General features: G+C 35.7%; 1 protein-coding gene across 1 annotated transcript in view; it reads right to left on the bottom strand.

Moving 5' to 3' along the window:
* The window catches only part of LOC138931631 (discoidin domain-containing receptor 2), a 78,001-nt gene that overhangs the window by 17,291 nt on the left and 42,130 nt on the right, over positions 1 to 18,580 (bottom strand). Inside the window, exons 3-5 of the mRNA XM_070292600.1 lie at positions 7,077 to 7,179; positions 4,688 to 4,919; positions 1,148 to 1,295 (exon numbers count right to left, since the gene is read on the bottom strand). Of these exons, the coding sequence (XP_070148701.1) occupies positions 1,148 to 1,295; positions 4,688 to 4,919; positions 7,077 to 7,179 (483 nt within the window). The remainder of the gene's footprint in view (positions 1 to 1,147; positions 1,296 to 4,687; positions 4,920 to 7,076; positions 7,180 to 18,580) is intronic.

Here is an 18,580-nt window from a genome sequence, read left to right on the forward strand (position 1 = left end):
CTTTTTTTAAAAAAGTTTTATTCATTTAGAGAGTAAGGAAAATCGAGAGAAGTCGGGAAATTTATAAATTGTCTTTGTTTGGCAACTTCTTATTGTCTTCGCGTAACGTACTCGTTTATCATACGAACATTAATGATGCATTGATATTCTACGTATAAGAGACATTACGGTTGTTGGAATTAAGTCGAAAACAAATGTATCAAATCGATTTAGCAATGATTTGTCGCTATTGCGTTACTTTAATGAGATCTAGCATTGTAGTTAGACCCATTGGTACCCTGCCTTTAGCCGTTTCAATATGTCTCGGCAAATCGAATGAAATTGCGATTTCGAAATTAATCGATGCCTACTCAAGCATCGTTGCATCATTCTCGTTTAATTATGTGCTACATAGCTACATAATTACATATATGGTTCCGAGATCTTAAATATCCACAATTTCAAGCACTCAACGAAATCGTTCAATGATTTGATTTGATACAAAAATAACGTACAACGTATCGAGATAACCAATCAACATGGCGAAAAAAAAAACAACAAAGAAATTTCGATAATTTTGACTAATCGATTTTAATGGGTTTTTAAGAAACGGATTCATAATAAAACATACGACGTATCATAATATTGTACGTTTAAGCGAGAATAATATTTGTAAATTAATGTTGTTTTCGTTTTGTTTGTTGTGCTTATTAATTTATCAGTAACACGGAAATGACTTTAATATCCACGAGCTAATAATAATATCCGACGTGAATTGCCTCAGTTGTGTAATTTTTAATAATTTGGCTTTGCAATATCCAAATGAGTTCGCTATGCATAACAATCATTTAGTATGCAAAAATTTATCTGACGGGATGTGATGGATAATGGAAACATTTGCTTATCCGCATAAAAACGTTTTTGATGAACGTAATATTATCGACAATTTCATCATCATCGCGCTAATCATCGCTACACAATTATACTGCTTTCATTATAAAAGTATAATATATGAAACATATTTCTCAATAATGTAGGCAATCATATTTAGCATTATTTTGTTTATTTTACCAAAATATAGTTTAAAATTATATTATTGGTAGAAAAATGATGGTTTCTCTCTCGCACAACTAGATTCGGATTTCTCGTGCGTACGTAAAATACTTACTCGTATCTCGGCATCCTTTGAGCTCGATGCGAAGGCAAACTGTACGTCTATGCTCGGAATGCGGTAGGATCCTGATTTGGCTAGCAAAAATAGGTGGAACTAAATTGTGCGATACAACGGTGGAGGTGTCGCTGTTGCCGATCAAGACCTGCGGAACAGTGTAATACGTATTAATAAAACAGCAAATGTGAAGGAATAAAATAAGCCATTTTTCACGCTTCAATTGTCACGAGGATCAGTTCCTTGACTGACAACAATGTCACTTTATGAAAGGAAGATTTTTTTTTTTTATTTAGCGTTGAGACAAGAAGAAGATGATTTTTTTTTTTTTTTAAACAGCCGCGGATTTGACAGTGTGACTGTTATCGCGAAGACCATACTGCGTTGATGTTGAAATAATAGTGATGGACACTCGCGATCAGTCTGAAAAAATTTTGATACTTATAGACATTTCAATTTTGGAGTTAGTTAATATGATGCTGCCAATTGACGGTGACGTTGGATGTCTTAAATGGAAATATGCGATCAGATATTAATGACAGTCACACGTTACATCAATGATATAATGCATTCAACACATCACGCGCTAAATATGAATTTTCCGATACAATTTTGAGCTGTAAATCTCCCTTGAATAGAAAATAGTAACAGAATCAATTATGTATAAAATTGTCTGCGATACTATATTTTATGTAATTTTATTTCAGTTTTATTATCACATAGATATTGAAAAGATTGTTCTTCAATGCATATATAATGCAAAGATTATGTTATTAAATCTACTTTATTCTATATTTCACGATCAATCATATTGCGTACCAATAACACGGTAAATTATTAACTACTGTTTTATGTAATAAAATAAATGTATTGCACAATATATGAAGTATTCATCTCGAAATATATGAAAATATAAAGGTTATTTACATCTGTTATCAAATTAAACGTCATAAATCTGTTATCATTTATCTCATCGTTTATTATTATATTATATATTTATAGTCGTATAAAAATTGTTACATACGAGATGAGATACTTACTAGGATATCTATTTATATAAGAGTTACAACATTGAACGAAATAGAGCGCGATAGAAATAATTCTACAATAGAAACGCGCAATGTCGAAGGCAGCGATGCGTGATTCAATCTTGAACGCGATATTCGAGGAAAGGAGAGGAAGTTCGCAGAGAGAGATGGGAAAAGGCAGGGCTGGAAATGTCTAGCTCTCGAAAAGGGGAAGTTGCACTTTTAGCGACGCTTAACCATACGTTATACGGTATGAAGACGATACGTACAATTTCAGCACAGGAGTAGATCGCTTATCGATTGCCGTTTCTCACTTCCCTGTTTCTCGGCTGGATCCTGCGAAGGAACACTTCGCAAAATCCAACTCAAAGGGGGGAAAATATAGCGATCCGATTGATCGTAAAACAAAAGGAATTTTGATATTACTATAGAAAAATATATATATTTTGTCTGAATTTATTTTTCAGAGATAATTAATAAAAGCTTATCGATTTTTTACGTGATGATAATGAATAAAGAAGTTCTATATTAATTAAAAATTATCAATTAAATTATAATATATATTTCGTGCGAGCATTTCGATAAAATAAAATTTAAGGATACATAAACCGTGATAATTAAACTGTTCTCGAATTTCTTAGACAACATCCAATACCCAGATAGCACAAAACATCCTCAGGATCATCCTGAATACCCAGGACAGTTCAGGACATTTGTAGGATGTTTTAAGATATTATTATAAATATATTTATAAAAATTTAATATGCATACATAATTATTTTTAGTTGTGTCGGCTATTTAATATAATTTAGAAATCTTAAGTATATTATAATAAGTATTAATGTCCTATAAATGTCCACTGGATAATCCCTGGATGTCTGGTAGGATATATCTGCCCTGTCTATTATATTGGATGTCTTTTGGATTTCCAGAGGACATATACATGTGCAATTAATTGTTGACATTAATTTCGTTTAATGTTAATAATTGAATTTGATGCGCACATTTTCATATATCCAAAATTATTATTTATTTAATATTTCATGAGAAATGTTACTGTTCGCAACATTCCAAAAACTTTACAAACAATAGTATTCAACCGCTAGTTCGTTTTTTTTACCGCTATGCGACACGCGAACTCGTATTTGAGATTTGGTCATGAGAATTATATAAAGCTTGCAAAGAGCAACTGACAGGAAATTACAAATGTAATTATTTTCTATCAGTTCAATTTCTGATGCAATCCCAACATAGGGAATTCAGATATTGGATTGTTTAGAAAATATTACACAACTCAAATCCGGGAGCCAAACCTAAAATATTCATGTACAGCACGAAAGCCTCAAATATTAAAGAACGGTGAACTATTTTTAATAATATTAGATTTTTAATATTGGCAGTAAATAACAAAACATAATTTTAATTCATATTTAAATTTTAAAATTTGCTTCTTGAAACATACGAAAAATATCCCTAACATATCCTATAAAAATCCTTAGTATGTTCCACAGGATCTCCCTGGATTCTCCAGAGGTTAATATACGGCTATCATTTACTCTTCCTCAGGACATCCAGAGGAGATCTGAGGATTACAATGGGATATCCTGAGGGTATCCTACATGTATGTCCTGGATGCTCTTTGGACATCCTAAGGACATCCTTGTGCTGTCTGGGTACATAAACACTTATCCGTGTAATAGCATCTTATAGAGATATAGTATCTTAATAAAACAAGAAATTCATCATCTATTATTGCACGTAATTTTCTGCAAGAAGCATTAAGCCACGATAAAATTTTCTCACGATTAATTAATTGGCGTAAGAAAAGTTCCATCAATTAAGCATCGTTAAGGGAGTGCCAAGTAGAGTTCTAACTATGACTTTACGAACAAGCGACTTCGCGCAACTCGAAGTCTCCTGTATTTCAATTGAAATAAAATTTCAGTTCGACACCAGAGCACGTGAGCGTGTTTCCAATCGATTTTGTAGTTTCGTTCTATGAGCGTATCGTTTACGTAGATTTGTTTGAGTTTGTTCCAATTGAGACACAGTGTAAACTTCAAATAATCTGTGCACGAGGTGTTCTCAGGTAAAACGTTTTGCAATTGAATGTTTGTTGCAATTAAATTCTACAATCATTTGCTTTCCCACTGTACACTATTCAAAGAATACTTTATATATGTTGCACATATTGTTATTTATATAAGATCAACATATATATACATATATATATATTGGCCATATCAAAATAATTGTTTAATAAAATAATTAAATATTAGTAAAAAATTAATAATTAAAAAGTTATTATAATTAAATTAATATTAAAAGTTACCACCCAGACTATCTTTTTATATTAATTTATTCTTACATTGATTTATTAGAGCAAAACGTAATGATCGACTTTGTTCAATGCCAGTTAATTAACCAAAAACTGTCAACGATAGGGAACGATAAGCTCGGCAAATTGAGCTCAACTTATTTCTTATAGAGACTATCAACAGATATGCCTTACCTCTACGTTGTTCAAGCGCTTATATCGGCGCCACTGAGCGAAGCCAGGACGTCGATATTCTATTGTATAACCCTCAACATACTCCTGACCGCGACCGTGATCGTAACGGCCCTGTGTCTGCACACCGGTAACGACGTGAGCACCATGTAGATCGACTTGAAGCCATTCGTATACCCCTTTCTCTATTTGGCTTTTTGGGCACCAAGCACCGCCGGCGGTTTCCTTTCGGAGTCTGTATAAAATATTAGTGTGCTCTCTAGAGATATCTCTCTCCATATAACTAACATCTATGACTTAATTTTATAAAAATACGTGGGGTTTTCCTAATAATTTTATTTTTTTTCTGATAATAAATTTATATATCTTTTATATACAGTGTTGGAAAGTATCTATATACATCTTACAAACAATATATATATATGTTTTATTTTTTATTTAGGAATTTATAATTAAACTAAAAGAAGAAAGAAAAATAATAAATTACGAGAAATAATTGCGTAGATTGTGTTACCAGAATATATAATTAAAAAGTTGTTAAAAATGCACAAAATTATAATTATTATGTTTAATAGTTTATAAAAGATGGACTATAAACATAAAAGGAGGTTGGATATTTCAAAGATGAAGAAAAAAATTATCGTTTCATTCGCGAAATTGTCATTGTTTATCCATTGTTTTTCCGAGTATAAAAGGATCTGCTTTTTGCTCGATTATATCATGCAATTTTGTCATCGTTTCAATTAAAAAAGGACAAATCGCGGGATCACTTTTTTAGGTCTTAAGAATTTCCATCCTCTGAAAAGTATACTTAAACAATGAATTCGTGATTCACTCTCGCCCTTATTCCTCTATTCCGCTTCGTTCACGTTTTCTCTTCCTCCGCGTCAATTATTTACATTTGTTTTTAAACGGCTTCAATAGAAGTTTGCCAGCTTCAACCACTTCTGGCCAAGTGGCGTTTCGTACTTAATAATAACAAAGTTAACTTCGTCCTAGATCGAGAAAATTTTTCGCTTTTTCCCGTCGCCTTTCATTGACGATTGACTTCCGAGTAGCGTTTGTGCATACATTAATTCGTATTTGTCATTTACAGTTTTCACATAACATAATCTTCAGTACAAAAGATTTTCATTATTACCGAGAAATTTTGTGTACCCGCGGTTGATAGAAATTTCATATTATTAAATTGTGTTGTTACGGAAACTTTGCATACGTGAGAAGTGCCAACTAAGTATGAACAAAGCTCGCTATTAATATTGTAAAGCCGCGAACGGGTAGAACCCTGGTATCTCCCTATGCCATTATGTAGAATATTGAGTTATTTTTCGCTCAGCTAAAGTTTGGTCAAAACTTTGACCGCGAGTAATAAATGAACATCGCATCTCTTTTTCTTTCTCTCTCTCTGTTCACTGATAATAAAAAAAAAATATATATATATATATATATATTTTTTTTTTGTCAAGCTCTTTAGGTCCTTATATATATATATATATATATATGAGCTCTCCTCAGACGGATAATTTGGAATATCCAAATTTTCGGGCGGTGCTCATTTGTCAGGTTACCCTGACGTCTGATCAATGATCGCCTTTACTACTGCTTTAATTAACCGCCGCTGAAACGATAATAATCTGGCCGAACGATCCGCTTCTCAATTTACATATCGCATATGTTTTACTTAATTAAATACCATCTGTTTAATTCGCGTGCTTTTTATAATAAATTTTTACATTCTGTTCTAAGAGTTAATTGACTAGTAAAATGACACGAATCATTTATCTTGTATAGTGAATGAAAAGTTCAATTTTTTTCCACTTCTCTTACTTTGCTAATTTTCATATCAATAAAATGGATCGATTAATTAAATATAATGTGTTACATATTTTATACGCTAAAATGTATACTTTTTAATTATGACGGGTAATTCTATTTTTAAACGATAATAGATTTCTACCTCGCAGAAATATTACGCCATTCTCTATCTTCATAAAACGCGATTAGTGCTTTTCGTAACCGAATTGTGCGTTTGATAGTCATTAGGTATGTAATTTGAAGGAAATTAGATTTGAATAAGTTAAATTCCCAGCGAGGCGTTGAATCAATATCGCTATCGTTCGGGTGAAGCGAACTTTCGAATAGATGGATTAATAGATGAATGGAATTGTTGATTTACAAACAAAACGCGCGCGATACTTGGGTAAAATATAGAGGGATAGACGCGAGGAAAGAAAAATAATGCATGGATGCACTCCGTGGATGATGTTGATGCGTTAAACTGGAATGATGGACGAAGTTGAGTTCACCCTTCCCCGAGTGCATTACAAATACGTTACTAGCGTATGTTTTAACATTGAAAAAAAGAGATACGTCATAAAAGTAATATACTCACCGGGCATTTCGTGGTCCGACGTTCGCCACGTACGATGAGGACGCAGTGATAGCTGAATCCGGTATATCACCCGACTCCATCCCCAGGGACCGGTTGCATGATCCTGAAACATAACGATATTTTAATTTAATAGATAGCTTTACTGATGTCGTGTATTATTTTTATCATTACATTCTGGATTCTTGTTATGAGATTGTGTGTCTACCATATATTATATGATTTTTACTACAACTTAATTTTACAGCATTTCTCTCGAATAATCGATGCACAGTTATTTGCGTTACACAATTGTAATGATTTAGTTCGTCTAAATGGATTAAATCTGGGACGGATGTTGAAATCGATTTTGTAATCAATAGCTATAATTTTGTTACTATTTCTATTCGTATTCCTCTGAGTTCTCGAAAATTCTCATGATCGAAAAATCTTGAAAATTATCGCTCAAGATTGTTCATAGAGAAATTAAATGTTTATTAAAAAAATATTATAAACAAGCTGGTTAAAATGTAAATAACGTTTTTTTTTACGAGTGTAAATTTTTTCAAGACTCTCATATTCCATAAAAATGATACCTTGCCCGATACAAAGCTATTTAAAGACAATCACAATTAAAAGGAACAATAGAGCGCGCGATATCGCTATTGTGCCAGCAGGGAGCACTCTTTAAAGTGCATTCGCGGGAATCGCGGACGTAAATAGCAATTACGACATCGTCGTCGTTGCAATCGTCGTTCGCGAAGTTGGGATAAGTGGCAAATGGCTCGAAGCCTCGAGGCGCATCCCCGCCGGAATATTATCCAATCACTATACTTATTAGTCTTTCAGCGATCTCATTCACGTTCCAATTCGCGTTACGTTTACTGTCTATTCGGTTGTAATCTTTCCATTAAAGTTTTCGTTAGACAACAAAAAGCTGTGGCGCGCGAGCGAATGAAACTCCGCAGTAGGAAGACTGTCGCACGAGGATCAATCGCCCTGAATAAATTTGCTTTACGAGATCGAACGACGATCTGTTATATATATATATTTTTTTTATTTACAATTAAAAAAAAAAGATCAAGATTTACAGATTAAATCAAGCTTACAGATTAATTTGCCAGCCAGTTCGAGATTTTTCTCTGAAACCCTCGCCGTTCTTTCGTCGAGCAGAAAGAAAAGAATACATATCTCATCTCGTTATCATATCAATTACGATTACGTTTTTTATTCTTTTATAGAATAAATATCAGAAAACATTCAAATCGTGATTTATTTACTTAGTGAATAAGAATAGCGAGTGTGATTTGAGAGAGGTAGGGGAAAACGCTCGCGGAGAGAAACGTATCTTCCGGTTCTCAAATCAACGAGCAGGAAGAATCTTTCGCTCGTACAAGCCTGTTTTTATCGATCTCAGGCAGCGTACAATTGAACGCGAGTACGCGTATGGTCGATTAAATCTTTTCTCATGCCTGTCAGCTCCGCGGTTTATCGGTTGGTTCGGCAACCCTCTTAGAGAAATCACACGTGAAGTGAACGATCGGTAGAAAGGAATTTCTTCTCACGGAAATAAAGTCAGGCACTCTCGAGTAATAAACATTGTGATCGTCGTTATCGCCGTGGCTCGTTCGAAAGTAGCTCTACGCGGGAACGATACGTCTGTCAAAATCTCCTAGAACGCCGTTACAACGATAATCCACTAAAAACTTCATAGATCTGTCAACGGCGAAATTGGAAAATTTGCAAGGAAAAGCTTTGCGCTGTTAGAAAAACGAAAATATCGCCGACAATGACAAGGGCTCGAAGCCAAAAAACATTTTCCCGAGAATTTAATCCACTAGTTTGTGAGACGATGCGAGAGCATTTCAATAACGTCAATTCTATTGGGTTTATACCTATGGTCGTTTATCTATTTTAATTGTGTTTTTTTATATATTTTAGTTATTAGTAATATAATATAAATATATGTAAACGTTAAAAGATTTATTGTAACAATTATTTATTAAAAAAAATGTGGAATATAATTTGTCGGAAGGTATATACAAAGATATATTTATCATAACACAAAGAAATTTAATATAACTTTGCACTAAGTTTTTAAGCGTTAGATTGGCGTGTTACGGTAGCAACAAGGGGCCGTTTGTAACCTTCCTTGGATATTCTACATTTGCGAGACACATGGAAATCACATGGGCATTTGAACTTGGAAACGTATTCGCATAGAATTCTCGCTCCATCTTTCTCACCAGTTTGCGCAAATATTCTTCCGCCTCGCGCTTTGTCCCGATCCACAAATAAAGCGGATAAGAGAAAAGGAACACGTGTCAAACGTTAGATCGACAATAGTAGAAGCCACGCTGGTCTCACAAACGGCACGAAATAACGCAAACCCCAAGAGAAAAGGATACTTCGTTGCTCCCATCTATCATTCGTATTATATTCGCGCGCGTACTTCGCGCGAGTTATATAACGGGATAAGTATCGAAAGAGGACGACAATTTAGAACAAAAAAAAAAAAGAAAGAAAGAAAATAGGAATCGACAAAGGCAAATGAGACACAAGAGTTGTAAAACGCTCCTACGATGAAAGGAATTAAAAATCAAGTCACGTTCTAAAAAAATTAAAAAAAAATTTGTTATGAAATACAATTTTTTGAAATACAATATAATACTCGTATCGTATTGTATTTGAATTATCTAGAATATTGAGTATAAAGTTTATTAAATAATTCGATACTATAGATGCTTGAAAAAGCGAGGTTTGCTTATATTTTTCAGATATAATCTCCCGGAAATTCTCCGTTTTCTATAATTCAATTTGTACTCGTCGGAATGCCTGCGTGTGTGCGTGCCTCCCTTGACTACAGCGCCAGTAAGTAACAGCTCTCGTACCATTGTCCAGATAGGTGAATCCTGACGCGGGGTCGGTGGTATACGAGGCGTTTCGTGGATTCATTGCGACGCATTCCACGTCGAACTATTCGTCTTGCCAGGTGGCGTGCAATTTGGCGAATCCGGGGACACGACAGCCGGAAATCCGGACACCTCGGCCACAGTCAGCGCCGCACGAAGACACCTTCAGGATTGGCGGATGCGCGTCTTGGCACCTCCATAGTCTCGCAGCCTTAGCCCCGCATGACGTGTCGAGGCAATGTAGATTGCCGTATTATACAAGTTTCGTTTAAAACGCCCGTTATATTCATACCCTTGTAAACCCTCGCAGCATTTACCGTTTTAATGTTCCCGTTTTTATTTAACTTATTGAAAAATGCAAGAAAATCTTATCGGCGATTTGTACAGGAATCATAAGATGTAAACTTCTCGAAAGTCAGATTTTGAAGAAGTCGCATTTTACGCCATAAATGCTATTGCCAAGCTAATCCCACGTTTGTGTGTGCGTTAACTTGGTCCACTTCGATCTCTGTTATTACGAATGAAAATCCGGCTCGAAAACTTTCCTGTCGCGATGTTCTCCGCGCAATCCGGCTTTCTCCGTTCTTCGGGTACGTTTGTCCGCACGGATGAGCGAAGGGTCTCGTTTTTTGCATGGCGATCCCTCCTGTTCGTCTCGTTTGAAATAAGAATTCCAGGTTGGGGAGTCTCGATGTTACCTGTTCGAACTCAGCCATGCTGGGGGAAGCAAAATCTTCCTTTTTCTCTTTCGATCTCTTTCCCCTCTATCTCTTTTCTTGTTTGTTTCCATCTGGTTCACAATTCGTTCGGACTCTCCGATGGGAGTACGTCAGGTGTCCCGCCTATAATCCTGCGAACTAAGCACGAAGGGAACTACAGGGTCCAGTTGATCCTTTGCCAATAGCATGGCCATGTTTTTCCGAACCGCGCTTGCCCCGTCTTCCATTTTTAGGAATTATCGATTCCTGCTTATAGTGACGGTCGAAGGCAGCGAATTATCAAGGATCAATGCGATGAAACGCGAGAATTTGCCAAACGATTTTCTAAAAACTTCCTTGTTGTTTCATCGCTTTAATAAACATCGTTAATAAAGATAGAACACTCGATGTGTGCTACGTTACCGATTTTATTTGCATGCAAAATTCAGGATTATTACAAGATAATTACTAATCAGCTTCGTCGGCTCGTTATCGCGTAGTCCGAGGCGCAATTCGAAAATCGTGTTAGCGGTGTACGTCGATGGACTAGACGATCATTCGTCCATTATCATCGCGTATACACGCTCGCTCTCGTCCCAGTGCGTCCGGGATTACAATACCAAATGATAGCCATCAGAAATGCACGACAGAACTTTGCAACAGCCCTTGCTCGTTGTAGGGGGGGGGGTGGAGGGGTCTCTCCGATTTACGTGCCGTGGGATACGTAGATCGTCATCTGCGAATGTGTGTTCGCGACGACGTTAACACGAGACACGTTCGCGTTTCCGTTTTCCAAGGGACCCTCCCCTCTTTCTACCGCCGGCAATCCGGCGAGAAGACAGGTACTGCGTGGCACTGCGTGGCTGAGAAGGGTGAGTTGGAAGGCCTGGGTTTTCGAGGACGAAAACGCATATATTTACATGATGTATATAGATGTGTAAATATAATAATACATATACACACACAATCCGTGTATATATGGTATATTATACGTGGACACAATTTCACCCGATGTCGCGGGACCACGCCATTCGGAGAACCATCACGCCACTAGGCTATATTTTACCTCGTAAATGAATGCGTCTAGCCGAACGTGAATTTCTTATATCAACTGCCGATACTCGGTGATATCGATGAATAGGATGGACGAGCGGGACGTATATCCGTACAGCTCGCGGATGTGTAAGCATCCGGTTCGTCAGAAGTTTTATTATACCGCGTAGATATGCGCTCTCCACACTGTATGAAATATCACATGTATCCCGTTACGCACTTTTGCCTTTATTACATTCTCTACCGTTTCTGTTTATTTCTCGTTGGATTATTATTGCGTTTACGTACACGATTCAGAAGCCGATAATGTGAGCGCGGTGAATAATTATAACCGAGTTAAAATACGTGAGAGATGCAATAAAACGAATAAATAATTACGGATCATATAATAATATGAAATATAATATAAAATAATAAGTTAATTAGAGTTTTTTCTTTTTAAATACGACAATGTATGTAATTATGAAATATACGTTAAATTTTTTGAATCATCGAAAGACTGTTGTTTGTAGAGTGAATAATTTAATATTCGTAATGCCTTTTAAGATATGCATACCTTTAATGACTAACGAATTTTCTGTTAAAGAGCCCGGATCGCCAGTAGTAGCGCGCATTTTAATATGTTACGGCGTTAGTCGCGAAATTGTTCTCGGCCACTTTGCCAGAATATTAAGACTAGGAGTCTGTGCCATAGCGGCTTCTGAGGCGTCCATCGTAACGGCGTGTTTATTGTAACGAGCGAGTTGGAAGAACGTCGTAAAGTTAAAGACCGAATGCCCGTCTGTGTAATACGGGGAAACTGCAATAGAATTCCAGGTGACGTGGCCGCATAGCAATTGCAAACTAGTTTTTGGCTGGGAAGTTAAATTTAAAATGATATCAACTTAAGATTTGTTATTATGTCATTTGTACATTCTATGTTTTTTTTTCGTAATAAATAACTTGGTAACATGTTTGCATTATACCAGGTATATAAATATGAAACCGGAATGGTTTGCTCATAGATGGTCCTAGCTGTCAATGTAGTTACCGTCAAACCCGCGTCATTGGCGCCATTTTCTTGTTTTGACATCTGATAAAGATTTTCAACTCACAACAATACAAGTTTCATACAACAGCATAGTTTTTAATAGCGTTGAACATGTCGAATTTTGTGCCTGGAAACTACGATTTGCGGACAGCATTGATTTTCTGTTACCATTTGAAGAAAACTGCTGCGGAATCGCATCGAATGCTTGTCGAAGCTTACGGTGAGCATGCTCTTGGTGAGCACTTGGTGCTTTGAGTGGTTTAAAAAATTCAAAAGTGGCGATTTTGACGTGAGAAACGAAGAACGTGGAAGAAGGGTGTGATCTATTATGAGCTGCTAAAACCTGGCGAAACCGTTAATACTGAACGCTACCGACAACAAATGATCGATTTGAATCAAGCTTTGCGTGAAAAACGACCAGAATATCAAAAAAGGCAACGCAAAGTGATTTTGCTTCATGATAATGCACCATCACACACAGCAAAACCGGTCAAGGAAACGATTGAGGCGTTTAGTTGGGAAATACTTTCGCATGCGGCTTACTCACCAGACTTGGCTCCATCCGATTACTACTTATTTGCATCGATGGGACACGCACTTGCTGTGAGCAGCGCTTCACTTCTTACGAAAATCTACGAAAATGGCTCGATGACTGGTTTGCCTCAAAGGAGCAACAGTTTTTTTGGCGCGGCATCCACAAATTGTCAGAGAGATGGGAAAAATGTATAGCTAGCAATGGGCAATACTTGGAATAAAATATTTTTTATCATTTTCATACAATAAACGTATATTTTCTATACAAAAATTCCGGTTTTATATTTATATACCTGGTAGATATATCAAAAATCATTCTCGCGAACGGATGATGCTACCGTTTATGTATTCGTGAAATTTCATGTTTCTGATCTACGGAGAGAAGAGTATAAATTTCTTTTGTAAACAATTTATAAAAAATAGAAAAAATTAAAAATTGAAAAGATGCTAATTGATATATTTTAACTCTTATTTATCGGAAAGGAGATTTTTTTATTTATTTTCCAATGGGAGAACTGTGATGAAATAAACAAAAATTAGGAAAATATAAAATTGTGGTTGACATATGCGTGTATGATATTATTTTAATGCAGTTAAAAATATTTTTGTGAATAAAATATTTTGCCTTCATATCAAGTGATATTTTTTAACTTTGTCGTTGATATATTACAATTCAATTAGCATCTTTTATCGCGTACATCAGCTCTTTTTTCCTACTCGATGCTTTCTAATCTCACGCACTGTTTCCAGTCGACGGAGCCTGTATCCATCTGTGTGATATCATATCGTATCGTATCGCATCGCTCGAACACGGGGAATACGAACGCAAATTTACGTGCTACGTGTTCCGCACATCATAAATCGTAAAGTTACGAAATGGACGTATAGCTCGCTCTCGGAAAATGCCGTAAAGCTTTCGCAGCTTGGCGTTGAAAAGTATGCGCGCGATGCTACGAATTTTTAAACGCTATCACAAATCTGGATTACAGTTGATGTAAGAGAAAAAGCTCCCCGCATGACCTCTCAAAAAAAAACAAAAAAAAAAAAAACATTCCGTGAGACGTAGCGTGTGTTATTGTTGGCAGACGATACAGGAGAAGCAACACTGTACAGTTATATAACAAGATTTACAAATGTGTGATCTTCATTGATAACAAGGGCCGCTATCTCTTTGCCAAGTTTTAGAATAAATCCTTCTCTCGATTTATTCGAAAACTTGGTATAGGTAAGCTAGTGATTTTGTTTAAGCACGCATGCCGTATTTTTCATCTTTCCCTCTTTGTGCGTGATAAGAAAAATAATCCTTGATAATAATAGCACAATGAAACGGCAAACATTTTTTACAAGGGAATCTCAGGCGAGAGGAACTCATATCGCCGACGCGTTGCGGGAAGATTCCTTCGATCTATATGGCAAAATTCTATTAGCTAGAGCACATAAAGTCTGGAAGAAGGTAACGCTGTTTTGTGTGCACATTGAGTACAAGGGCAAATTTACGAATCATATAATTACATTTGGCCAAACACTTGAAGAATTTTCGTTTCGTATTTAACTAATTAATTAAATATATTTACATATATGCCGTCTCTTATTAGTAGTTTTAGTCTTTTGGAATATATATTTCTCTTGCTTCGTATTGTTCAAATGTTATTAAATTATTAATAAATTTGACGTTTCGTTTCTCATCATATTTCATCAGATTTCTCTACCGCCGAGAACGACGAAATCACCACGATCTAATTCCGCGCTGTTTATTTCGAAGTTAAAAGAGTCACGATCGAAGAGTGATAGATTTTCTATCGTGCACTTTAATTAGCGGCAGCGGATGAAATCAGTAACCAGGAAAATAATGGGAGAGTTTGCGAACTAACAGGCATCAACGTGCTGATTACGAAACAGGCGTATAAATACCTTTGCTAGAAACGGCTCGGGAAAGTGCAAAGTCAAGTGAAATTCCCGCGCATTAATTTGACATATTCGAATTATCGCGCGTTCTAAATTCACGTTCTAAAATTTTAAAACGTGAATGATATTTTACAAATAAATGTTTCAAAATGATATTTAAAGAAAGGTGGTAGAAAGCGTTGTGAGAACGAAGAAGAAACTGAAAGAGGGAAGGAAAATTGGATATAGATAAGAATTATCTTCAGATGGTTGCTCTTGTAAAGGACTTAACGTGTATGATGGGTCGCGAAATTGACGCGTCCCTTACGAGCTGATATTGAAAAATCCGACGAGGAGAGATCGATCGAAATTAAAAAGTAAGGAACATAAAGGTGATGTTCTTCCATCTACTATATTGTGAGATTAAAACATCCAGATAATAATTGTTTTAAATCTTATAGAAATTTTACAGAGAAAACTTTGAAACGCGTTATTAGAAATCACCCTTAGATATTAAAACATTTTTTGTATTATTATATATATATATATATATATATATATATATATATATTTGATTAAAATATTATATTATACATAAAAAAATATTTGATTAAATATATTGTGATTTATACATATATATTAATCACAATATATTTAATCAAATATTTTTTTCGTATTCATATATGATTTATTTTTCTATTTAAAGACAATACTGTTGACGCAATATAACGTACTTTATCTACGTTTCGCGCACAAGACACGGTATGGAATATGAATATTCTGTAAGGGTGAGAAAGGGAAGGCGTTTATGTGCGCTGTCGGGCGGCTCGAAGCTCGTAGATTGTTGGCTGGGAATAAGAACGGAATAGGATGAGAGTTAACGTGCACGACGGTTCGTAGGATTGACGTGTTCCTTATAAACCAGAAGGGCGAGGCGAAGATAGCGCAACGGAGGAACCATCAGACGCGAAAGTGGAGGAGGGGAAGGACGTCCGCGAGAGGGTGGTTGGAAAGGATGACGCGCGGAGAAGGAAGACGGGATAAGGTAGGAAGGCACGTCGCGGCGTCTGCACGCCGTGGAAGCCCGATTGTTCTCCGTAACCGACTCTGTCTCATTACTTCGAATTGGCTAGCCGTAGACAATGCCAGCGGGTAATACGATTATCCGGAAGATGGTTTTCAGCGGCCACCCCTTCGCTTCCATCGTCCCTTTTCCCCCAGCCCGACGTTCTTTTACGCTCTAACATTCCATCCCTTATAGCATAAACCCTTTTTCCGAAGCGTGTTCGGAAAATGGAAAACGCGGGACCATACGAGATTGAAAGAGGCGGCGGTGAGGACGCGGAGGTGACGGTGACTCTGAAGAGACGACGGGCCGACACGTGCATTTCCTCGTCTTATCTCCACGTGGAGATAAACAGTCAAAGATTAACCACCTATACGGCTTCGAAGATTCAACAATGGTTTTCGGATGGAGAAGCGCTTCGAGCTCAAGGGAGAAGGGACGAATGCCTATCTCCAACGCAACAAGAATGGAGGAGCTTCTCTAACGTATTCCGTAGAACTCTCGTTGCACTTCGCCGTTTGCTTGAACATTTCATCGCGCGCTCCGCTCGAGCATGTTATGCGTATCTGGTATTCAAGAGGTAATTCGGCGCGACGATCGAATTTACATTCGACATTTGGCTTCGAAATCTTTGGCTAATAAAAAAGTTGAAACGTGTTTCCGACAGAAATTACGTAAATATTTTACATTCCGCATGTTACGGACAATTTCTTTTGACTCTATGAGATTTTTACACCTGCAATTTTGTAAGAGTGTGCTCTTATTTTATTATTTATATTATTATATTTTTAATAGGAATGAGCTTTATTACCAAGCATGGTTTGCCAGCTTGAAATTTTCATCACAAATATTCTTGTCAGATAATTTAACACAATAAATACATTTATCTCAGTCTCTTTCTCTCTCTCTCTCGTATACAAATGTAAAAAGATGTTTAATATTTCAACAGATTTCAAAGACGAACTCGGTCAAATCTCCTCGTTTTAAAATATGAGTTCGTCTTTTTCTTGTTCTTTTTTTTTTATTTTCTTATTTGTAAATATGACACTGTAACTCAGCTTTCATCGTGTCGCTCATTTGAATTCTCTTTTCCAAGTTGCCTCGCTTAAGAAAAAGCTGTCGAGCGCGTTAAACAAAGATTAGACGAGAAAAAACTGGACGACGAAGAGAAGATGAAAGTTGAAAAGACAATGAGCTACTATAGGCATGACGTTTTCATTCATCTACGTAGAGATGAAAATCGAAGATTGACCTACAGCTAATAAAGAATGTCATTTTTCTATGAAAAAAATATTAATTTTGGATTAGAAAAGGAAGAAAATCATTCATAACAATTTATTTCAACATTACAAATATTTTTAAATATTACATCCTATTGCACGAGAAACTTGCGCTTCAGAATTTTTATATATATAATTTATCATATTCTGGAAATTTTCAAAATAAATAACATGGAATAATCCATAAAAGTATATTTTTATATTTCAAACACGATTAACATTTTTTTCCTTTCTTTAGCGTTACCTTGTGGTTTATTAAAATGCACATAATACTGTAAAAAATTTTAATATACATTTCTATATTGTATATAAAATACGGCAACTCGGATTACGTGCCTAAAGATTCTAATAAAAGTATGAGAATAAAAGGAATAGACAAAATTGTTATGTTTAATTTTATAAGAATAAAATTTTAAAGTTAAGAAATAATATTACTTTTTTGCTAAAAAAAAATCCATGGTATTGTTTCTTTCTAGCACTATATAATTAATTCTTAATATTTTTAATATTAAATGTGTGCAAATAAATGTTAATAAACTTGAAAATTTCAAAATGTTAGAAATACATTTGATATTTTTCTTCATCGTTTCCCATCTTTCTTCAAACGCAAACCATAAGTACACATTTTTATATTTTGGAATAATTTTCAAGACTCTATTTTCGTTGTAAATCCGGTTCGAGATTTTAAATGTGGCTTTACACGGATTCTCTTTCCAATATAACTTTGGAAAGAAAAGATTAATTTATTATTAGCGGTAAACAAAATTGGATATAGATAACTACAGTATAATTAAAGATGCCGACACTGAAAAGATAATGAGCCACTTTTGTGAGCAAGTTTTATTTTATTTCCGGAAAGATAAGATCTTAAGATATATTAACTGGCGACGCGACTTAAACTTGGACAAGATGACATTTCCACCTCACTGTGGATTTTCATTCTCGAGAAAAACTGTTCTGCATTTCAAATCTGGGGAAAGTCAGGTTGGTTTTTCACAGATGGTCGATTCAGTTAAGCGACGGTGGAAGAACAAAGAATGGGAACAGACAAACACAGAAACTGAAAAAACA

This window comes from Polyergus mexicanus, unplaced genomic scaffold (genome assembly GCF_030449975.1).
Source record: "Polyergus mexicanus isolate NDT 795.1 unplaced genomic scaffold, iyPolMexi1.0 SCAF_3, whole genome shotgun sequence".
NCBI lineage: Eukaryota > Metazoa > Arthropoda > Insecta > Hymenoptera > Formicidae > Polyergus > Polyergus mexicanus.